This window comes from Coccinella septempunctata, chromosome 9 (assembly GCF_907165205.1).
Source record: "Coccinella septempunctata chromosome 9, icCocSept1.1, whole genome shotgun sequence".
NCBI lineage: Eukaryota > Metazoa > Arthropoda > Insecta > Coleoptera > Coccinellidae > Coccinella > Coccinella septempunctata.
In genome coordinates, this window is record NC_058197.1 from 16,936,179 (window position 1) to 16,960,799 (window position 24,621).

General features: G+C 38.9%; 1 protein-coding gene across 2 annotated transcripts; it reads left to right on the forward strand.

Annotated features, from left to right (window-relative positions):
- The first annotated feature begins 13 nt into the window (after nucleotides 1–13).
- LOC123319873 (dynein axonemal assembly factor 1 homolog) lies at nucleotides 14–6,792 on the forward strand. Of its 2 annotated transcripts, none has more exons than XM_044906896.1 (10): nucleotides 14–156; nucleotides 245–558; nucleotides 679–920; nucleotides 1,256–1,320; nucleotides 1,495–1,580; nucleotides 1,640–1,769; nucleotides 1,826–2,096; nucleotides 2,150–4,034; nucleotides 4,088–4,132; nucleotides 6,013–6,792. In XM_044906896.1, exons 1-10 carry the CDS (start codon nucleotides 77–79, stop codon nucleotides 6,726–6,728), a joined length of 3,834 nt encoding a protein of 1,277 aa, XP_044762831.1. In that variant the 5' UTR covers nucleotides 14–76; the 3' UTR covers nucleotides 6,729–6,792. The 2 variants fall into 2 exon arrangements, with proteins under 2 accessions (XP_044762831.1, XP_044762832.1); XM_044906897.1 differs by having other exon boundaries at nucleotides 6,037–6,792.
- Nucleotides 6,793–24,621: the final 17,829 nt, after the last annotated feature.

A 24,621-nucleotide genomic window follows, 5' to 3' on the forward strand; every position in this document is an offset into this window, starting at 1 on the left:
TCGAATTTTTGTATCTCGGGATACTTTAAAGTTTGATCGATTTGACATTGATATTTTCCCATAATTTCCTCCAAAAATGGCTAAAATTGCGGAAATATCTAACAGAAACAACGAACATGGTGGCTCAGTGTTGGATGATTTTTTCAAATCACCCAGGTATGATAGATATAGAACCCATGATGGTGATGTGATTATCATATGATACTGGTGTATTTTCAAAGCGTTTCTCCTTTTTTGTGTGCAGAATGACAAAGGAATTCATAAAGAAACACTGCAAAGAGCATAAACTCTATCAGACGCCCCATTTGAACGATGTCCTGTACCTTCACTTCAAAGGATTTTCTTATATAGAAAACCTAGAAGAGTACACTGGACTGAAATGTCTTTGGCTGGAAAACAACGGCATACGAGAAATAAGTGGATTGGACAACCAGGCAGGACTTCGGAGTCTATTTTTGCACTACAACCTTATCAAGAAGATCGAAAACCTAGAAAATTGCCCTATGTTGGATACTCTGAACATCTCCTACAATCAAGTTAAAAAAATCGAGAACTTGGGTAAGATAAAACATGTCTGCTGATGTTTCTGTTGCTTTGCTCGGTAAAAAATAGATACACTCACTCATCATGTTTGTGTTTTCCCATCAAAATATACCACTAGATAAAGAATCTTTGCAGCCACCATAAAGAACCTGCACACCCTGAACATGTCCAACAATTACGTCGAAACTCTGGACGACTTTGAGCACCTAGCCGAGCTTCTGGAGCTCTCGGTGCTGGACCTGTCCAATAACCACATAGAAGATCCTCTCATCGTCGAGGTCTTAAATCGGATGCCCAATCTTAGGGTTCTAAATCTCATGGGAAATCCTGTACTCAGGAGGATTCCAGCCTATAGGAAGACGTTGATTTTGTCATGTGTAAGCACACCTTTAAGCTTTTCAGTAAACATAGAGTAAATCACCAGCAAGAGCGTGGTGAACATATATCGCATCTATTCCTAAAACTTATCACAATTAAGGCTCGGATACATAGTAATTACATAACAAAGTTCTGACCTGCACTTCCCCAGGATACATCACAGAGATGAAACTGATGCCAATCTCAGACATTTGAGAACTTATAACGGGATCTCATTGACTAAATTGTAACTCTTTAGAAAAAGCATTCTGACATGTTTTTTGAGTCTCAGAAGACGTAGAACATAATGACGTCCCTACAAATGTGGGGTAGTCACATTTTTTTACGTTTCCAGAAGAATCTTCAATACCTCGATGACAGACCTGTTTTTCCAAGAGATAGGGCTTGCGCGGAAGCTTGGTGAGTACCGTCTCTACATTGGTAAAACATCATTTTAAATGCGAAACTAAAAAACATTCCACTTTCCTCGTTTTGTCGCAAACATGTCACAATTAGGGCGCAAATACGTAACAGCGACATAGCAGGGATGTCACAAATAAGTAACATGCCTTTTTCAAACGTTCTGTGTTCCAGGGAACGAGGTGGCGTTCAGGAAGAGGCTGCTGAACGACAAAGATGGATAGACAGGGAGAGACAAAGGATAATGGACAGCGTCAATGGTGAGATTTTCTTTAATCTTCCAGTCTAATCAGCGTTTTCAACCGTTAAAACGTTTCAGCACTTGTGAGACTTAGGGACGAGAGGATCAGGGAGAGGGAACAGAACAACCTGCACAGCGACAGCGGTTTTGGCACGTCCTTCGAAGGGTCGGAGAGCGAGGGGGATCGTAGTAGATCAGAGCCAGCACCGTAAGTGTACATTCAACCACAGAATATAAACCACCAGTTAATCTTCATTTTCCTAGGGTTAGCGTAGATTTGGACGACGAAAACGGAACCACCGCATCTTCAGGCTCGGAAGAAGAAGAAAACCTACCGTTCGCCTATGAGGACGCTCAGGCTGACGACCAGCAACCTTCGGGAAGTAGCAGTAGCAGCGAAGAGGACCCTGATCATCTCAAAGACTACATGGAGTTTAGGAACAGGGTCGTGGATTATCCCGTAGAGTGCAGGACCAACGGCAACGCCATAGCTACCCAGAACTCCAACGAACTGTTCAGGAGGATATCGGAGAAGGTGACGAACAGGCGAAGAACCTGGAAAAAGTTGTTCATTAAACGAAATTTCAGATGAACGAAGAGGATTTCGAACCCAATCAACCTTGTGAGACATGCCAGAACCTCTACGAGGAAAATATCGATACCATCAGCTTCGATGCGCCTGAGGATGCCAACAAAGCCGATAACGAAACACTTTCTGTTAGTGAAGATGCGGCCAATCCTCCAACAACGACCGTGGTTCAGACAGAAGAAGAAAACTTGAAAGGAGAAGATGAAACGTTGGAGGAGAACCCAAAACAGACTCCTGTGGTAATCGAGGAACTTCCAGAAGATCGCTATTTGACTCTGCCACTCTGTAATCAACCCCCAGTGGACCAAGAGAAGATTTCTTCGATTTTCTCCGCGCCAAAGAGGAGTTCGAGGTTCAGTTCCTCTTCTCCAGATTCAGACGATGAAGAGCCACTTATAAAAGAGGTTTCCAGGTCCGTGTTGACCACCAAGAAGGTCTTGATCGAAGAGATGGTCACGGATGAGGAAAACTCCAAAAGTATCGAAAAGAACGCTTGCTCGTTCATGGAGAGTATCAGGAAGAACATGTACGATTTGGAAGATGACAATGAGGGGATGAAAGAGGTTGAAAAGACCCAGAGCAAAGAAGAAGTTGAGGCTGTACGCAGACCGCTTATAGAAGACATAACTGAGAAGGGCTCTGAGGAAGAGATGGAAAGTAAAGAGAAGAAAGTTGAAGGAGAGTTGGATAATGAAGGGAAGAAAGAGGAACAAGAGAGTGAAGAGAAAAGAGTTGAGGAAACAGATGGGAGGTGGTGGAAGCTTGAGATACAGGAGAAGATCAGAAAGGAAGAAACCAACCATAGATTTGACAATGAAGATCACCCTGACAATACTCCAGAAGACATCATTGACCACCATGAAGACTCCGACGAACTGACCAAGATTCCAGAGGACGACACCAAAGACCAAGGAGATCTGAAGAACATCACCATGGACCACGATGAACTCGAAGAAGAGAAACGAAACTCGTCAATCAATGAAAGAGATGGGTTAGAGAAAGAGTCAGATTTGGTCAATCCAGAAGAACGTTTGGGGAAGATGTTGAAAGTGATGGAGGAAGCCATTGGAGTAGATTTAGATGAAGAAGAAGAAGAGGCTTACGCCACTTTGACGTCGCGGAGTCAAGATGACAACCCCACGTCACATTTCGAAGGTATGACTGGCGAAAGGGAGGAGATTAGGGTGGAGCTTTACGGGAACGAGGAGCGAAGCATGACCGTGACCGAATTCTACGGTGAGGAGAAGGCCCAGGAGGACGGGAAGAAACAGGAGTACAGCTGGAAGAGGTTCAACGATAAACTGGACGAGATAGCTGCAACCAGGAAGGAATGGCCGATATCCGACGACGAACTGGAGGAGCAGATGAAGAAATTCGACAAGGAGTGCGTGGAGATCGACAGGGAGAACCGGAGGAAGGTGGAGGAAGAACGTATACAGGGTGTCTCTCGTTACGATTCGCCGGCGAACGTCATAGATTTCGACTGCAAGCATATAAGGGAGAACGCGGAGGCCTTCTTCAGGAATATGGATGGTTCGAAGTGCACCGAAGCTACGGTTTCGCTGGACCAGCTGGACAGCGAGGAGGAGACGGAGGTGTACGAGAGGGAGATGGAGGATCGGCTGCTGGACGATACGGACGTGGACGATCGCAACTACAGGGAGCTGCTGGAGTGGGACATAAGTCTTCCGCCCCAGAACAGGGTGATGCTGCTGCCCATCCAGCGTAAGGTGGAGGAGGAGGAGGAGGAGGAAGAGGATGAGGAGGAGGAGGTGGAGGAGTGGAAGGAGTTCGAGATCACGCCGATCGTGCAGTATTGCGATGAGGAGAGTGGGGAAGAAAGGAAGAAGAAGAGTATTTTTACGGATGCCAAAAAGGAGGAGGGTACTTTGAGGTTTGGTTGGTTTGGCGTGACTCTAGTTCTTTGTTACTTTTAGGATATTGTAGTCGAAGCTGTTCTACTGAAGGGAAGAAGAAGGAAGGTGAGTAGTTGTCATGATTTTTTTTTGGTAGTTGTGAGAGAGGGTTCAACTTTGGTTGTATTCAACTCGAGGGTTGTATGGTTTCGTATACAGTGTGATGAAATGGAAATTAAAAGGACGAGGAGTATTTGGAACTTTATCGACTGAACTCTTGTCTGGGAAGTGTGCACCTATGTACAGGGTGGACAAAATTCGTCGTCTACTGAGGGGGGATCTCGAGAGTTATAAGAGCTAGAAGAAAACGGATGACACATTTCCTAGCTCTCTTTCAGAGAAACAAGGAATGGTAAAAACCGTGGTCTCCTACGATTCTTCGTATTCTTTTTGTCTTTGAAGTTACAGATCTGTAACTTGAACCGTCTACAGGCACTTTTCTACGTAGAATCCACAGACGACCTCAAAATATTTTTTCTTTTCGAATCGTTAGGCGTACTTTCGTTTATTTAAATGCGAACTTTTATTGAATTTGTTATTTTTGAATTGGAAAAATCTTTTGTCAGTAGATTCTACGTATAAAAGTGCCTAAGAAGGTTCAAGCTTCAGACCTGTAACTTCATATCAAAGACAAAAAAGTTACGAGATCTTTTCGAAATCTCAATTTTTTGCTAATAACTCAAAAACGAAGAATCGAAGGAGGCTTCAGTTTTCACCATTCTTTGTTTCTCTAAAAAATAGCTTGGAAATGTGTCATCTGAATTCTTCTAGCTCTTACAGTTCTCGAGATCCCCTCAGTGAGGTTGCATTGCACCCATCAGAGCTGTTTTTTAGAGCTCGCCATGACTGCCAGAGATCTCTGCTGACATGGGAGTGTCGTAATACCATAAAGCAACTGGCCAGAGACAACAGAGTGACTCTACTATGGGTACCAGGGCACTGTGGTGTTGAAGGAAACGAGAAAGCTGATGAACTTGCAAAAAGATCATCAAGGTTAACACCTGCTGGACCTGAGCCTTTCTGTTCTACCAATATACCAACAATGGGTGTTGAACAACAGATTAACACTCTGGAGAAACACTCCTGGACTTACTCAGTCGAAGAAATTTGTGATGATTTCATCGACTTGCACCAGAAAACTGCAAAAGCTGTCACGAGCTGAGCTTTAGGTGATGGTGGGACTGCTGACAGGACACTGTCTGTACAAATAACACTTGTACCGTATGGCAGAGTCAGCAGATGATATTTGTAGGCTCTGTGGACCAGAAGCAGAAACAGCTGAACACATGGTATGCAAGTGTCCAGAGCTGGCTGGCATAAGAACCATCCGTATAGCGAAAACTGTCCTGGATACTCACAAGGTAACGGCCAAGGTCCCTAAGGATGTTGTCAGTTTTATCAACACCATTGACGACCTCCTTGGGGTCCTATGAATGAGTAGGGTAGAGAACAAAAGATCTCCATGGTCGCATATTAACCTCTGGAACATCTGGTATTGGAAAATGTGCCTACAAGAAAGGAATACCGATAAAAATTACTCTGGAGGAATCTTATTTCGAGTGTGAGACATTCTAAAAAGGTTCCTTGGGGACTTTAACACTGCGAGATCGAAAGAATATCTGTGTCTTGGCAAGGATATGCTACACCTCCTTTCACTGGATTCCTAACATGGCATTGTTTCCTCAGGAAGCACCCAAAGAGTCAGGCAGAATCTGACGATGAGTCCAGACTCTGTGAGGAGGATGGGGTTGAAACTCCAAAACACCTGGTACCACTGCTAGCCAGTAGATTCTGAAGAGGTTTGAATTGCACTGCAACCTCAAGATCTATTGTGTTCTCCACCACAGCTGTTTTCATCTATATTCAGATCTAGCTGTATACAATCCTGTCCTTCAATATTTTCACACCAAATCTGTAAAACCCTTGATTTATCCGACCCTATCCAGGTACGTCAGTATCCTTCCTGCCAGTTTTCAAGAGACCCGACGACGTGGTCACCAAGTACGTCAACACCGATCAGCTGGAGAAGGCGGACGGTAGCAGGTTGGACAACACGGTCATCATGACCAATTCCATAGCGGAAATAAGGGCCAAGATGACGGAGTTCAGGAAGTCCCTGGAGGACTTCAACGAGAGGTCCAAGGCGGCTGCCAACGAGATATTCAAGAGCTACAACGATTCGCTGGCCAAACAGATACAGTTCGAGAAGGAACTGTTCGAAGAGATCGAGGACGATGAAAAAATCGTCGAAGAAGAGGAACAAGAACTGGAGGAGGTTATGAGTGAACGGCGGAAGGAGCACTTGGCTTATATAAATCAAGACCTGAGGGACCCCGAGGATGGGCAGAGGAGTTTGGAGCATATAAGGGAGATGTTGAAGATGATCGAGGTCAATGTTGAGGATTACGAGAGTTCTAAGTTGTTGGAAGATCGGGAAATTGTTGAGAATCGAATGGATGTAGGGCAGGATGGAAACATTGAATTGGAAGAGTCGAAAGAATCCGATGAATTGCCGAATTGTTCAGTCGACGAAGATGCCGAAGAAGTTGGTGTTGAAGAAGTTGGTGTTGAAGAAGCTGATGAAAACGACGTACAAGAAACGTTATCCAAACGTGATGTAACATGCAACTTGGAAATGCAACTAGCCAAAGAAAATGAGTAGTGTACTTGGAATTTCACTTGAATGTTGTATGTTAAGCTCTTAAATAAAGTCTATTAAATTTGAAGAGCAAGTTTCACATATCCATATACGTATCGTTTTGAAATTCGAACATAGATTCACTAGATCCTGCTCTATCAGACACTGCACTCGGTTCTTCTTTAAGTGAATTATTTTTCATTTTACACTCTTCTGAAAGTCGAGTAAAGTAGTAGGCTATAGCAACCAAAATAATTTTTTCTTGTGAAAACTGAGCTCAGATTTGGATTCAGGGACCTCGAATCATCTAGAAAAGATGTACAACACTTCAATAGGAAGAGAGGTTTTCGTATTTTGATCGAAAAACTCCAAAGCTATTGAGCGCCGTGATAGGCAACACGTAATACTTGTCCGTCTCACTAACCTTGTATGTTTAGTTGCAGGTTGGGTGGTCAGGGGCAGAAAAATTATTGTTCACAAGCAGCCACCATTAGTGTTTTTTCGTCAAAACTGAGCTTAGATTTGAAATCAGGGACCTCAAATTATCCAGAAAAACTGTACGGCACTTCAATATCAGAAACTTGGATTTTTGATTCCGATCGAAAAAAACGCAAGGCTATACATCATGAAAATTTTTGGCCTGAAATGCTTTTTTTTTCGTATCGTCTTGAAATTGAAAATGTAGTTTAATTAGGCTATTCTCTACCCGAAACTGCCTTCGGTTCTTCTTCAAGTGAGTTATTTTTCGTTTTACGCCCCTTCGGAGGGCTGAAACTTTGGTAGGCCTTAGCAGCCGAAATAAATTTTTTTCGTCAAAACTGAGGTCAGATTTGAAATCAGAGACCTCGAATTATCCAGAAAACATGTACGGCACTTCAATATCTAAAAGTTGGATTTTTGATTCCGATCGAAAAAAACGCAAGACTATACATCATGAAAAATTTTGGCCTGAAATGCTTTTTTTTTCGTATCGTCTTGAAATTGAAAATGTAGTTTAATTAGGCTATTCTCTACCCGAAACTGCCTTCGGTTCTTCTTCAAGTGAATTATTTTTCGTTTTACGCCCCTTCGAAGGGCTGAAACTTTGGTAGGCCCTAGCAGCCGAAATAAATTTTTTTCGTCAAAACTGAGGTCAGATTTGAAATCAGAGACCTCGAATTATCCAGAAAACATGTACGGCACTTCAATATCTAAAAGTTGGATTTTTGATTCCGATCGAAAAAAACGCAAGACTATACATCATGAAAAATTTTGGCCTGAAATGCTTTTTTTTTCGTATCGTCTTGAAATTGAAAATGTAGTTTAATTAGGCTATTCTCTACCCGAAACTGCCTTCGGTTCTTCTTCAAGTGAATTATTTTTCGTTTTACGCCCCTTCGAAGGGCTGAAACTTTGGTAGGCCTTAGCAGCCGAAATAAATTTTTTTCGTCAAAACTGAGGTCAGATTTGAAATCAGAGACCTCGAATTATCCAGAAAACATGTACGGCACTTCAATATCTAAAAGTTGGATTTTTGATTCCGATCGAAAAAAACGCAAGACTATACATCATGAAAAATTTTGGCCTGAAATGCTTTTTTTTTCGTATCGTCTTGAAATTGAAAATGTAGTTTAATTAGGCTATTCTCTACCCGAAACTGCCTTCGGTTCTTCTTCCAGTGAATTATTTTTCGTTTTACGCCCCTTCGAAGGGCTGAAACTTTGGTAGGCCCTAGCAGCCGAAATAAATTTTTTTCGTCAAAACTGAGGTCAGATTTGAAATCAGAGACCTCGAATTATCCAGAAAAACTGTACGGCACTCCAATATCTAAAAGTTGGATTTTTGATTCCGATCGAAAAAAAACGCAAGACTATATATACATCATGAAAAATTTTGGCCTGAAATGCTTTTTTTTTCGTATCGTCTTGAAATTGAAAATGTAGTTTAATTAGGCTATTCTCTACCCGAAACTGCCTTCGGTTCTTCTTCAAGTGAATTATTTTTCGTTTTACGCCCCTTCGAAGGGCTGAAACTTTGGTAGGCCCTAGCAGCCGAAATAAATTTTTTTCGTCAAAACTGAGGTCAGATTAGGAATCAGAGACCTCGAATTATCCAGAAAAACTGTACGGCACTCCAATATCTAAAAGTTGGATTTTTGATTCCGATCGAAAAAAAACGCAAGACTATACATCATGAAAAATTTTGGCCTGAAATGCTTTTTTTTTCGTATCGTCTTGAAATTGAAAATGTAGTTTAATTAGGCTATTCTCTACCCGAAACTGCCTTCGGTTCTTCTTCCAGTGAATTATTTTTCGTTTTACGCCCCTTCGAAGGGCTGAAACTTTGGTAGGCCCTAGCAGCCGAAATAAATTTTTTTCGTCAAAACTGAGGTCAGATTTGAAATCAGAGACCTCGAATTATCCAGAAAAACTGTACGGCACTCCAATATCTAAAAGTTGGATTTTTGATTCCGATCGAAAAAAACGCAAGACACATCATGAAAAATTTTGGCCTGAAATGCTTTTTTTTTCGTATCGTCTTGAAATTGAAAATGTAGTTTAATTAGGCTATTCTCTACCCGAAACTGCCTTCGGTTCTTCTTCAAGTGAATTATTTTTCGTTTTACGCCCCTTCGAAGGGCTGAAACTTTGGTAGGCCCTAGCAGCCGAAATAAATTTTTTTCGTCAAAACTGAGGTCAGATTTGAAATCAGAGACCTCGAATTATCCAGAAAAACTGTACGGCACTCCAATATCTAAAAGTTGGATTTTTGATTCCGATCGAAAAAAAACGCAAGACTATACATCATGAAAAATTTTGGCCTGAAATGCTTTTTTTTTCGTATCGTCTTGAAATTGAAAATGTAGTTTAATTAGGCTATTCTCTACCCGAAACTGCCTTCGGTTCTTCTTCAAGTGAATTATTTTTCGTTTTACGCCCCTTCGAAGGGCTGAAATTTTGGTAGGCCCTAGCAGCCGAAATAAATTTTTTTCGTCAAAACTGAGGTCAGATTTGAAATCAGAGACCTCGAATTATCCAGAAAAACTGTACGGCACTCCAATATCTAAAAGTTGGATTTTTGATTCCGATCGAAAAAAACGCAAGGCTATACATCATGAAAAATTTTGGCCTGAAATGCTTTTTTTTTCGTATCGTCTTGAAATTGAAAATGTAGTTTAATTAGGCTATTCTCTACCCGAAACTGCCTTCGGTTCTTCTTCCAGTGAATTATTTTTCGTTTTACGCCCCTTCGAAGGGCTGAAACTTTGGTAGGCCCTAGCAGCCGAAATAAATTTTTTTCGTCAAAACTGAGGTCAGATTTGAAATCAGAGACCTCGAATTATCCAGAAAAACTGTACGGCACTCCAATATCTAAAAGTTGGATTTTTGATTCCGATCGAAAAAAAACGCAAGACTATATATACATCATGAAAAATTTTGGCCTGAAATGCTTTTTTTTTCGTATCGTCTTGAAATTGAAAATGTAGTTTAATTAGGCTATTCTCTACCCGAAACTGCCTTCGGTTCTTCTTCCAGTGAATTATTTTTCGTTTTACGCCCCTTCGAAGGGCTGAAACTTTGGTAGGCCCTAGCAGCCGAAATAAATTTTTTTCGTCAAAACTGAGGTCAGATTTGAAATCAGAGACCTCGAATTATCCAGAAAAACTGTACGGCACTCCAATATCTAAAAGTTGGATTTTTGATTCCGATCGAAAAAAAACGCAAGACTATACATCATGAAAAATTTTGGCCTGAAATGCTTTTTTTTTCGTATCGTCTTGAAATTGAAAATGAAGTTTAATTAGGCTATTCTCTACCCGAAACTGCCTTCGGTTCTTCTTCAAGTGAATTATTTTTCGTTTTACGCCCCTTCGAAGGGCTGAAACTTTGGTAGGCCCTAGCAGCCGAAATAAATTTTTTTCGTCAAAACTGAGGTCAGATTAGGAATCAGAGACCTCGAATTATCCAGAAAAACTGTACGGCACTCCAATATCTAAAAGTTGGATTTTTGATTCCGATCGAAAAAAACGCAAGACTATACATCATGAAAAATTTTGGCCTGAAATGCTTTTTTTTTCGTATCGTCTTGAAATTGAAAATGTAGTTTAATTAGGCTATTCTCTACCCGAAACTGCCTTCGGTTCTTCTTCAAGTGAATTATTTTTCGTTTTACGCCCCTTCGAAGGGCTGAAACTTTGGTAGGCCCTAGCAGCCGAAATAAATTTTTTTCGTCAAAACTGAGGTCAGATTTGAAATCAGAGACCTCGAATTATCCAGAAAAACTGTACGGCACTCCAATATCTAAAAGTTGGATTTTTGATTCCGATCGAAAAAAAACGCAAGACTATACATCATGAAAAATTTTGGCCTGAAATGCTTTTTTTTTCGTATCGTCTTGAAATTGAAAATGTAGTTTAATTAGGCTATTCTCTACCCGAAACTGCCTTCGGTTCTTCTTCAAGTGAATTATTTTTCGTTTTACGCCCCTTCGAAGGGCTGAAACTTTGGTAGGCCCTAGCAGCCGAAATAAATTTTTTTCGTCAAAACTGAGGTCAGATTTGAAATCAGAGACCTCGAATTATCCAGAAAAACTGTACGGCACTCCAATATCTAAAAGTTGGATTTTTGATTCCGATCGAAAAAAACGCAAGACTATACATCATGAAAAATTTTGGCCTGAAATGCTTTTTTTTTCGTATCGTCTTGAAATTGAAAATGTAGTTTAATTAGGCTATTCTCTACCCGAAACTGCCTTCGGTTCTTCTTCAAGTGAATTATTTTTCGTTTTACGCCCCTTCGAAGGGCTGAAACTTTGGTAGGCCCTAGCAGCCGAAATAAATTTTTTTCGTCAAAACTGAGGTCAGATTTGAAATCAGAGACCTCGAATTATCCAGAAAAACTGTACGGCACTCCAATATCTAAAAGTTGGATTTTTGATTCCGATCGAAAAAAAACGCAAGACTATACATCATGAAAAATTTTGGCCTGAAATGCTTTTTTTTTCGTATCGTCTTGAAATTGAAAATGTAGTTTAATTAGGCTATTCTCTACCCGAAACTGCCTTCGGTTCTTCTTCAAGTGAATTATTTTTCGTTTTACGCCCCTTCGAAGGGCTGAAACTTTGGTAGGCCCTAGCAGCCGAAATAAATTTTTTTCGTCAAAACTGAGGTCAGATTTGAAATCAGAGACCTCGAATTATCCAGAAAAACTGTACGGCACTCCAATATCTAAAAGTTGGATTTTTGATTCCGATCGAAAAAAACGCAAGGCTATACATCATGAAAAATTTTGGCCTAAAATGCTTTTTTTTTCGTATCGTCTTGAAATTGAAAATATAGTTTAATTAGGCTATTCTCTACCCGAAACTGCCTTCGGTTCTTCTTCAAGTGAATTATTTTTCGTTTTACGCCCCTTCGAAGGGCTGAAACTTTGGTAGGCCCTATCAGTCGAAATAAATTGTTTTCGTTAAAACTGAGCCCAGATTTGAAATCAGAGACCTCGAATTACCCAGAAAACATGTACGGCACTTCAATATGAAAACAGGTTTTTCCATTCTAGACGAAAAATCGACAAAGATAAAAAGCGCCTTGAATATATCGGCATATGCAACACATCATATTCGATCCCCTATTGTAGCGCCACCTAGGCGGTGTTTAACGAACATAGTCCAGCTCATTACAGTTTTCTATTTCAGCTCCAGTAGAAAACTGTTCTATAGGAGAGACAGGTTTCTACTATGCGGGATAAAGAACACTGTAATTGATTAGTAGATGTTCGTTGAAATGGTACTAGATGGCGGAGCAAAAGAATTTGTGGAAATTTCATGCAGGAATGGAATGTTTTTCGATCAGATTTAGAAAACATGTCCACATATTAGAATGCCGAACATGTTTTCTGGATAATTCGTGGTCCCTGATTTCAAATCAGAGCTCAGTTTTGTCGAAAAAAAAATTATTTCGGCTGCAATGCCTACCAAAGTTGCTGCCCTTCGAAATGGCATAATTCACTTGAAGAAGAACCGATTGCAGTTTCTGATAGAGAAGAGCCTAATTAAACTATATTTTTAATCTAAAGACGACACGAAGAAAAAAGTATTTTCGGTGAAAATTTTTCAATATAACTGTGACTCTAACTCTTGTAAGTCACTTTACTGCAAATAAAAGATTATGGAGTAAGTTTAATTTATGCAGGATTATATGTCTTATTGGAGACTGAACGAGTAATATATTACAATGGCCTGCTTGCTTCCACGACCTCAACACCATGGAACAGATGAATGAGTAATGACCATACCGCCACCGGTGCCGATCTGCTGAATAATATCACAGCATACCGGTTCGGTGACGGTCTGGACTAAAACTCTCACTACAATATATGAATTCACCTAAAATTACAAGATATAGATGGAATTGTTATGTGTATACATCCTGGGTAAGTTTCACTCGTCAAGTGCATTTCATTATACTTTACCCCCTTATGACAATCGGCTAAAGTATAATGCCAGCCAAAATAAATATTTTTCAGCAAAGCAAAGTTCAATTACGCTCTTCTCTATCAGAAACTGCCTTCGGTTCTTCTTCAAGTGAATTATTTTTCGTTTTACGCCCTTTTGAAGGGCTGCATTTTTGGTAAGCCATAGCAGCCGAAATAAATTTTTTTCGTCAAAACTGAGGTCAGATTTGAAATCAGAGACCTCGAATTATCCAGAAAAACTGTACGGCACTCCAATATCTAAAAGATGGATTTTTGATTCCGATCGAAAAAAAACGCAAGACTATACATCATGAAAATTTTGGCCTGAAATGCTTTTTTTTTCGTATCGCCTTGAAATTGAAAATGTAGTTTAATTAGGCTATTCTCTACCCGAAACTGCCTTCGGTTCTTCATCAAGTGAATTATTTTTCGTTTTACGCCCTTTCGAAGGGCTGAAACTTTGGTAGGCCCTAGCAGCCGAAATAAATTTTTTTCGTCAAAACTGAGGTCAGATTTGAAATCAGAGACCTCGAATTATCCAGAAAAACTGTACGGCACTCCAATATCTAAAAGTTGGATTTTTGATTCCGATCGAAAAAAAACGCAAGACTATACATCATGAAAATTTTGGCCTGAAATGCTTTTTTTTTCGTATCGCCTTGAAATTGAAAATGTAGTTTAATTAGGCTATTCTCTACCCGAAACTGCCTTCGGTTCTTCTTCAAGTGAATTATTTTTCGTTTTACGCCCCTTCGAAGGGCTGAAACTTTGGTAGGCCCTAGCAGCCGAAATAAATTTTTTTCGTCAAAACTGAGGTCAGATTTGAAATCAGAGACCTCGAATTATCCAGAAAAACTGTACGGCACTCCAATATCTAAAAGTTGGATTTTTGATTCCGATCGAAAAAAAACGCAAGACTATACATCATGAAAAATTTTGGCCTGAAATGCTTTTTTTTTCGTATCGTCTTGAAATTGAAAATGTAGTTTAATTAGGCTATTCTCTACCCGAAACTGCCTTCGGTTCTTCTTCAAGTGAATTATTTTTCGTTTTACGCCCCTTCGAAGGGCTGAAACTTTGGTAGGCCCTAGCAGCCGAAATAATTTTTTTTCGTCAAAACTGAGGTCAGATTTGAAATCAGAGACCTCGAATTATCCAGAAAAACTGTACGGCACTCCAATATCTAAAAGTTGGATTTTTGATTCCGATCGAAAAAAAACGCAAGACTATACATCATGAAAAATTTTGGCCTGAAATGCTTTTTTTTTCGTATCGTCTTGAAATTGAAAATGTAGTTTAATTAGGCTATTCTCTACCCGAAACTGCCTTCGGTTCTTCTTCCAGTGAATTATTTTTCGTTTTACGCCCCTTCGAAGGGCTGAAACTTTGGTAGGCCCTAGCAGCCGAAATAAATTTTTTTCGTCAAAACTGAGGTCAGATTTGAAATCAGAGACCTCGAATTATCCAGAAAAACTGTACGGCACTCCAATATCTAAAAGTTGGATTTTTGATTCCGATCGAAAAAAAACGCAAGACTATACATCATGAAAAATTTTGGCCTGAAATGCTTTTTTTTTCGTATCGTCTTGAAATTGAAAATGTAGTTTAATTAGGCTATTCTCTACCCGAAACTGCCTTCGGTTCTTCTTCAAGTGAATTATTTTTCGTTTTACGCCCCTTCGAAGGGCTGAAACTTTGGTAGGCCCTAGCAGCCGAAATAAATTTTTTTCGTCAAAACTGAGGTCAGATTAGGAATCAGAGACCTCGAATTATCCAGAAAAACTGTACGGCACTCCAATATCTAAATGTTGGATTTTTGATTCCGATCGAAAAAAACGCAAGACTATACATCATGAAAAATTTTGGCCTGAAATGCTTTTTTTTTCGTATCGTCTTGAAATTGAAAATGTAGTTTAATTAGGCTATTCTCTACCCGAAACTGCCTTCGGTTCTTCTTCAAGTGAATTATTTTTCGTTTTACGCCCCTTCGAAGGGCTGAAACTTTGGTAGGCCCTAGCAGCCGAAATAAATTTTTTTCGTCAAAACTGAGGTCAGATTAGGAATCAGAGACCTCGAATTATCCAGAAAAACAGTACGGCACTCCAATATCTAAAAGTTGGATTTTTGATTCCGATCGAAAAAAACGCAAGACTATAAAATTTTGGCCTGAAATGCTTTTTTTTTCGTATCGTCTTGAAATTGAAAATGTAGTTTAATTAGGCTATTCTCTACCCGAAACTGCCTTCGGTTCTTCTTCCAGTGAATTATTTTTCGTTTTACGCCCCTTCGAAGGGCTGAAACTTTGGTAGGCCCTAGCAGCCGAAATAAATTTTTTTCGTCAAAACTGAGGTCAGATTAGGAATCAGAGACCTCGAATTATCCAGAAAAACTGTACGGCACTCCAATATCTAAAAGTTGGATTTTTGATTCCGATCGAAAAAAACGCAAGGCTATATATACATCATGAAAAATTTTGGCCTGAAATGCTTTTTTTTTCGTATCGTCTTGAAATTGAAAATGTAGTTTAATTAGGCTATTCTCTACCCGAAACTGCCTTCGGTTCTTCTTCAAGTGAATTATTTTTCGTTTTACGCCCCTTCGAAGGGCTGAAACTTTGGTAGGCCCTAGCAGCCGAAATAAATTTTTTTCGTCAAAACTGAGGTCAGATTTGAAATCAGAGACCTCGAATTATCCAGAAAAACTGTACGGCACTCCAATATCTAAAAGTTGGATTTTTGATTCCGATCGAAAAAAAACGCAAGACTATACATCATGAAAATTTTGGCCTGAAATGCTTTTTTTTTCGTATCGCCTTGAAATTGAAAATGTAGTTTAATTAGGCTATTCTCTACCCGAAACTGCCTTCGGTTCTTCTTCCAGTGAATTATTTTTCGTTTTACGCCCCTTCGAAGGGCTGAAACTTTGGTAGGCCCTAGCAGCCGAAATAAATTTTTTTCGTCAAAACTGAGGTCAGATTTGAAATCAGAGACCTCGAATTATCCAGAAAAACTGTACGGCACTCCAATATCTAAAAGTTGAATTTTTGATTCCGATCGAAAAAAAACGCAAGACTATACATCATGAAAAATTTTGGCCTGAAATGCTTTTTTTTTCGTATCGCCTTGAAATTGAAAATGTAGTTTAATTAGGCTATTCTCTACCCGAAACTGCCTTCGGTTCTTCTTCCAGTGAATTATTTTTCGTTTTACGCCCCTTCGAAGGGCTGAAACTTTGGTAGGCCCTAGCAGCCGAAATAAATTTTTTTCGTCAAAACTGAGGTCAGATTTGAAATCAGAGACCTCGAATTATCCAGAAAAACTGTACGGCACTCCAATATCTAAAAGTTGGATTTTTGATTCCGATCGAAAAAAAACGCAAGACTATACATCATGAAAAATTTTGGCCTGAAATGCTTTTTTTTTCGTATCGTCTTGAAATTGAAAATGTAGTTTAATTAGGCTATTCTCTACCCGAAACTGCCTTCGGTTCTTCTTCCAGTGAATTATTTTTCGTTTTACGCCCCTTCGAAGGGCTGAAACTTTGGTAGGCCCTAGCAGCCGAAATAAATTTTTTTCGTCAAAACTGAGGTCAGATTTGAAATCAGAGACCTCGAATTATCGAGAAAAACTGTACGGCACTCCAATATCTAAAAGTTGGATTTTTGATTCCGATCGAAAAAAAACGCAAGACTATACATCATGAAAAATTTTGGCCTGAAATGCTTTTTTTTTCGTATCGTCTTGAAATTGAAAATGTAGTTTAATTAGGCTATTCTCTACCCGAAACTGCCTTCGGTTCTTCTTCAAGTGAATTATTTTTCGTTTTACGCCCCTTCGAAGGGCTGAAACTTTGGTAGGCCCTAGCAGCCGAAATAAATTTTTTTCGTCAAAACTGAGGTCAGATTTGAAATCAGAGACCTCGAATTATCCAGAAAAACTGTACGGCACTCCAATATCTAAAAGTTGGATTTTTGATTCCGATCGAAAAAAAACGCAAGACTATACATCATGAAAAATTTTGGCCTGAAATGCTTTTTTTTTCGTATCGTCTTGAAATTGAAAATGTAGTTTAATTAGGCTATTCTCTACCCGAAACTGCCTTCGGTTCTTCTTCCAGTGAATTATTTTTCGTTTTACGCCCCTTCGAAGGGCTGAAACTTTGGTAGGCCCTAGCAGCCGAAATAAATTTTTTTCGTCAAAACTGAGGTCAGATTTGAAATCAGAGACCTCGAATTATCCAGAAAAACTGTACGGCACTCCAATATCTAAAAGTTGGATTTTTGATTCCGATCGAAAAAAAACGCAAGACTATACATCATGAAAAATTTTGGCCTGAAATGCTTTTTTTTTCGTATCGTCTTGAAATTGAAAATGTAGTTTAATTAGGCTATTCTCTACCCGAAACTGCCTTCGGTTCTTCTTCAAGTGAATTATTTTTCGTTTTACGCCCCTTCGAAGGGCTGAAACTTTGGTAGGCCCTAGCAGCCGAAATAAATTTTTTTCGTCAAAACTGAGGTCAGATTAGGAATCAGAGACCTCGAATTATCCAGAAAAACTGTACGGCACTTCAATATCTAAAAGTTGGATTTTTGATTCCGATCGAAAAAAACGCAAGGCTATACATCATGAAAAATTTTGGCCTGAAATGCTTTTTTTTTCGTATCGTCTTGAAATTGAAAATGTAGTTTAATTAGGCTATTCTCTACCCGAAACTGCCTTCGGTTCTTCTTCAAGTGAATTATTTTTCGTTTTACGCCCCTTCGAAGGGCTGAAACTTTGGTAGGCCCTAGCAGCCGAAATAAATTTTTTTCGTCAAAACTGAGGTCAGATTTGAAATCAGAGACCTCGAATTATCGAGAAAAACTGTACGGCACTCCAATATCTAAAAGTTGGATTTTTGATTCCGATCGAAAAAAACGCAAGGCTATACATCATGAAAAATTTTGGCCTAAAATGCTTTTTTTTTCGTATCGTCTTGAAATTGAAAATATAGTTTAATTAGGCTATTCTCTACCCGAAACTGCCTTCGGTTCTTCTTCAAGTGAATTATTTTTCGTTTTACGCCCCTTCGAAGGGCTGAAACTTTGGTAGGCCCTAGCAGCCGAAATTAATTTTTTTCGTCAAAACTGAGGTCAGATTTGAAATCAGAGACCTCGAATTATCCAGAAAAACTGTACGGCACTCCAATATCTAAAAGTTGGATTTTTGATTCCGATCGAAAAAAACGCAAGGCTATCATGAAAAATTTTGGCCTAAAATGCTTTTTTTTTCGTATCGTCTTGAAATTGAAAATATAGTTTAATTAGGCTATTCTCTACCCGAAACTGCCTTCGGTTCTTCTTCAAGTGAATTATTTTTCGTTTTACGCCCCTTCGAAGGGCTGAAACTTTGGTAGGCCCTAGCAGCCGAAATGAATTTTTTTCGTCAAAACTGAGGTCAGATTTGAAATCAGAGACCTCGAATTATCCAGAAAAACTGTACGGCACTCCAATATCTAAAAGTTGGATTTTTGATTCCGATCGAAAAAAACGCAAGGCTATACATCATGAAAAATTTTGGCCTAAAATGCTTTTTTTTTCGTATCGTCTTGAAATTGAAAATATAGTTTAATTAGGCTATTCTCTACCCGAAACTGCCTTCGGTTCTTCTTCAAGTGAATTATTTTTCGTTTTACGCCCCTTTGAAGGGCTGAAACTTTGGTAGGCCCTAGCAGTCGAAATAAATTGTTTTCGTTAAAACTGAGCCCAGATTTGAAATCAGAGACCTCGAATTACCCAGAAAACATGTACGGCACTTCAATATGAAAACAGGTTTTTCCATTCTAGACGAAAAATCGACAAAGATAAAAAGCGCCTTGAATATATCGGCATATGCAACACATCATATTCGATCCCCTATTGTAGCGCCACCTAGGCGGTGTTTAACGAACATAGTCCAGCTCATTACAGTTTTCTATTTCAGCTCCAGTAGAAAACTGTTCTATAGGAGAGACAGGTTTCTACTATGCGGGATAAAGAACACTGTAATTGATTAGTAGATGTTCGTTGAAATGGTACTAGATGGCGGAGCAAAAGAATTTGTGGAAATTTCATGCAGGAATGGAATGTTTCTCGATCAGATTTAGAAAACATGTCCACATATTAGAATGCCGAACATGTTTTCTGGATAATTCGTGGTCCCTGATTCCAAATCAGAGCTCAGTTTTGTCGAAAAAAAAATTATTTCGGCTGCAATGCCTACCAAAGTTGCTGCCCTTCGAAATGGCATAATTCACTTGAAGAAGAACCGATTGCAGTTTCTGATAGAGAAGAGCCTAATTAAACTATATTTTTAATCTAAAGACGACACGAAGAAAAAAGTATTTTCGGTGAAAATTTTTCAATATAACTGTGACTCTAACTCTTGTAAGTCACTTTACTGCAAATAAAAGATTATGGAGTAAGTTTAATTTATGCAGGATTATATGTCTTATTGGAGACTGAACGAGTAATATATTACAATGGCCTGCTTGCTTCCACGACCTCAACACCATGGAACAGATGAATGAGTAATGACCATACCGCCACCGGTGCCGATCTGCTGAATAATATCACAGCATACCGGTTCGGTGACGGTCTGGACTAAAACTCTCACTACAATATATGAATTCACCTAAAATTACAAGATAAAGATGGAATTGTTATGTGTATACATCCTGGGTAAGTTTCACTCGTCAAGTGCATTTCATTATACTTTACCCCCTTATGACAATCGGCTAAAGTATAATGCCAGCCAAAATAAATATTTTTCAGCAAAGCAAAGTTCAATTACGCTCTTCTCTATCAGAAACTGCCTTCGGTTCTTCTTCAAGTGAATTATTTTTCGTTTTACGCCCTTTTGAAGGGCTGCATTTTTGGTAAGCCATAGCAGCCGAAATAAATTTTTTTCGTCAAAACTGAGGTCAGATTTGAAATCAGAGACCTCGAATTATCCAGAAAAACTGTGCGGCACTTCAATATCTGAAAGTTGGATTTTTGATTCCGATCGAAAAAAACGCAAGACTATACATCATGAAAATTTTGGCCTGAAATGCTTTTTTTTTCGTATCGCCTTGAAATTGAAAATGTAGTTTAATTAGGCTATTCTCTACCCGAAACTGCCTTCGGTTCTTCTTCAAGTGAATTATTTTTCGTTTTACGCCCCTTCGAAGGGCTGAAACTTTGGTAGGCCCTAGCAGCCGAAATAAATTTTTTTCGTCAAAACTGAGGTCAGATTTGAAATCAGAGACCTCGAATTATCCAGAAAAACTGTACGGCACTTCAATATCTGAAAGTTGGATTTTTGATTCCGATCGAAAAAAAACGCAAGACTATACATCATGAAAAATTTTGGCCTGAAATGCTTTTTTTTTCGTATCGTCTTGAAATTGAAAATGTAGTTTAATTAGGCTATTCTCTACCCGAAACTGCCTTCGGTTCTTCTTCAAGTGAATTATTTTTCGTTTTACGCCCCTTCGAAGGGCTGAAACTTTGGTAGGCCCTAACAGCCGAAATAAATTTTTTTCGTCGAAACTGAGGTCAGATTAGGAATCAGAGACCTCGAATTATCCAGAAAAACCGTACGGCACTCCAATATCTAAAAGTTGGATTTTTGATTCCGATCGAAAAAAAACGCAAGACTATACATCATGAAAAATTTTGGCCTGAAATGCTTTTTTTTTCGTATCGCCTTGAAATTGAAAATGTAGTTTAATTAGGCTATTCTCTACCCGAAACTGCCTTCGGTTCTTCTTCAAGTGAATTATTTTTCGTTTTACGCCCCTTCGAAGGGCTGAAACTTTGGTAGGCCCTAGCAGCCGAAATAAATTTTTTTCGTCAAAACTGAGGTCAGATTTGAAATCAGAGACCTCGAATTATCCAGAAAAACTGTACGGCACTTCAATATCTGAAAGTTGGATTTTTGATTCCGATCGAAAAAAAACGCAAGACTATACATCATGAAAAATTTTGGCCTGAAATGCTTTTTTTTTCGTATCGCCTTGAAATTGAAAATGTAGTTTAATTAGGCTATTCTCTACCCGAAACTGCCTTCGGTTCTTCTTCAAGTGAATTATTTTTCGTTTTACGCCCCTTCGAAGGGCTGAAACTTTGGTAGGCCCTAACAGCCGAAATAAATTTTTTTCGTCGAAACTGAGGTCAGATTAGGAATCAGAGACCTCGAATTATCCAGAAAAACCGTACGGCACTCCAATATCTAAAAGTTGGATTTTTGATTCCGATCGAAAAAAAACGCAAGACTATACATCATGAAAAATTTTGGCCTGAAATGCTTTTTTTTTCGTATCGCCTTGAAATTGAAAATGTAGTTTAATTAGGCTATTCTCTACCCGAAACTGCCTTCGGTTCTTCTTCAAGTGAATTATTTTTCGTTTTACGCCCCTTCGAAGGGTTGAAATTTTGGTAGGCCCTAGCAGCCGAAATAAATTTTTTTCGTCAAAACTGAGGTCAGATTAGGAATCAGAGACCTCGAATTATCCAGAAAAACTGTACGGCACTCCAATATCTAAAAGTTGGATTTTTGATTCCGATCGAAAAAAACGCAAGGCTATCATCATGAAAAATTTTGGCCTAAAATGCTTTTTTTTTCGTATCGTCTTGAAATTGAAAATATAGTTTAATTAGGCTATTCTCTACCCGAAACTGCCTTCGGTTCTTCTTCAAGTGAATTATTTTTCGTTTTACGCCCCTTCGAAGGGCTGAAACTTTGGTAGGCCCTAGCAGCCGAAATAAATTTTTTTCGTCAAAACTGAGGTCAGATTTGAAATCAGAGACCTCGAATTATCCAGAAAAACTGTACGGCACTCCAATATCTAAAAGTTGGATTTTTGATTCCGATCGAAAAAAACGCAAGGCTATCATCATGAAAAATTTTGGCCTAAAATGCTTTTTTTTTCGTATCGTCTTGAAATTGAAAATATAGTTTAATTAGGCTATTCTCTACCCGAAACTGCCTTCGGTTCTTCTTCAAGTGAATTATTTTTCGTTTTACGCCCCTTCGAAGGGCTGAAACTTTGGTAGGCCCTAGCAGCCGAAATAAATTTTTTTCGTCAAAACTGAGGTCAGATTTGAAATCAGAGACCTCGAATTATCCAGAAAAACTGTACGGCACTTCAATATCTGAAAGTTGGATTTTTGATTCCGATCGAAAAAAAACGCAAGACTATACATCATGAAAAATTTTGGCCTGAAATGCTTTTTTTTTCGTATCGCCTTGAAATTGAAAATGTAGTTTAATTAGGCTATTCTCTACCCGAAACTGCCTTCGGTTCTTCTTCAAGTGAATTATTTTTCGTTTTACGCCCCTTCGAAGGGCTGAAACTTTGGTAGGCCCTAACAGCCGAAATAAATTTTTTTCGTCGAAACTGAGGTCAGATTAGGAATCAGAGACCTCGAATTATCCAGAAAAACTGTACGGCACTCCAATATCTAAAAGTTGGATTTTTGATTCCGATCGAAAAAAAACGCAAGACTATACATCATGAAAAATTTTGGCCTGAAATGCTTTTTTTTTCGTATCGTCTTGAAATTGAAAATGTAGTTTAATTAGGCTATTCTCTACCCGAAACTGCCTTCGGTTCTTCTTCAAGTGAATTATTTTTCGTTTTACGCCCCTTCGAAGGGTTGAAATTTTGGTAGGCCCTAGCAGCCGAAATAAATTTTTTTCGTCAAAACTGAGGTAAGATTAGGAATCAGAGACCTCGAATTATCCAGAAAAACTGTGCGGCACTTCAATATCTAAAAGTTGGATTTTTGATTCCGATCGAAAAAAACGCAAGGCTATACATCATGAAAAATTTTGGCCTGAAATGCTTTTTTTTTCGTATCGTCTTGAAATTGAAAATGTAGTTTAATTAGGCTATTCTCTACCCGAAACTGCCTTCGGTTCTTCTTCAAGTGAATTATTTTTCGTTTTACGCCCTTTTGAAGGGCTGCATTTTTGGTAAGCCATAGCAGCCGAAATAATTTTTTTTCGTCAAAACTGAGGTCAGATTTGAAATCAGAGACCTCGAATTATCCAGAAAAACTGTACGGCACTTCAATATCTAAAAGTTGGATTTTTGATTCCGATCGAAAAAAAACGCAAGACTCATCATGAAAAATTTTGGCCTGAAATGCTTTTTTTTTCGTATCGTCTTGAAATTGAAAATGTAGTTTAATTAGGCTATTCTCTACCCGAAACTGCCTTCGGTTCTTCTTCAAGTGAATTATTTTTCGTTTTACGCCCCTTCGAAGGGCTGAAACTTTGGTAGGCCCTAGCAGCCGAAATAATTTTTTTTCGTCAAAACTGAGGTCAGATTTGAAATCAGAGACCTCGAATTATCCAGAAAAACTGTACGGCACTCCAATATCTAAAAGTTGGATTTTTGATTCCGATCGAAAAAAAACGCAAGACTATACATCATGAAAAATTTTGGCCTGAAATGCTTTTTTTTTCGTATCGTCTTGAAATTGAAAATGTAGTTTAATTAGGCTATTCTCTACCCGAAACTGCCTTCGGTTCTTCTTCAAGTGAATTATTTTTCGTTTTACGCCCCTTCGAAGGGCTGAAACTTTGGTAGGCCCTAGCAGCCGAAATAAAATTTTTTCGTCAAAACTGAGGTCAGATTTGAAATCAGAGACCTCGAATTATCCAGAAAAACTGTACGGCACTCCAATATCTAAAAGTTGGATTTTTGATTCCGATCGAAAAAAAACGCAAGACTATACATCATGAAAAATTTTGGCCTGAAATGCTTTTTTTTTCGTATCGTCTTGAAATTGAAAATATAGTTTAATTAGGCTATTCTCTACCCGAAACTGCCTTCGGTTCTTCTTCAAGTGAATTATTTTTCGTTTTACGCCCCTTCGAAAGGCTGAAACTTTGGTAGGCCCTAGCAGTCGAAATAAATTTTTTTCGTCAAAACTGAGGTCAGATTTGAAATCAGAGACCTCGAATTACCCAGAAAACATGTACGGCACTTCAATATGAAGACAGGTTCACTCATTTTGAACGAAAATATAAAAGTAGTTGTAGAGCGCCTTGAAAACACTCACCCAGGCAACACATCATACTCCTATGCCATACTAACCTTGTATGTTCAGTTGCAGGTCGGGGTTGTCAGGGGCTTACAAATTATCGAGCAAAAACAGCCAAAATAAACTTTTTCCGTTGAAACTGAGCTCGGATTTGGAATCAGGGACCTCGAATTACAATGATTCTTCTGGGAGATACACAGGACGAAACTTGGCATTAGGTTTTCGATCGAAAAACAAACGTAATGTATGTTTTAAGTTTCTTGTTGCGGTCTTAGTTACGCTAGTTGAATTAATTATGGACCTCTATCCACTTCCCAGTAAATTATACAATTCATTGAAAATAGAACAATTTTTTAAATGCCCATTTATAAGGATAGGAGCCCTATTGTAGATCCTCAATGAAACACAAAGC

Excerpts from the sequence above, each read along its gene's own strand:
- LOC123319873 (XM_044906896.1), top strand. The coding sequence starts at position 77 with ATGGCTAAAATTGCGGAAATATCTAACAGAAACAACGAACATGGTGGC. Across the intron at positions 157-244 it reads GATTTTTTCAAATCACCCAG|AATGACAAAGGAATTCATAA; the intron begins GTATGATAGATA and ends TTTTGTGTGCAG. Across the intron at positions 1,581-1,639 it reads GATAATGGACAGCGTCAATG|CACTTGTGAGACTTAGGGAC; the intron begins GTGAGATTTTCT and ends AAAACGTTTCAG.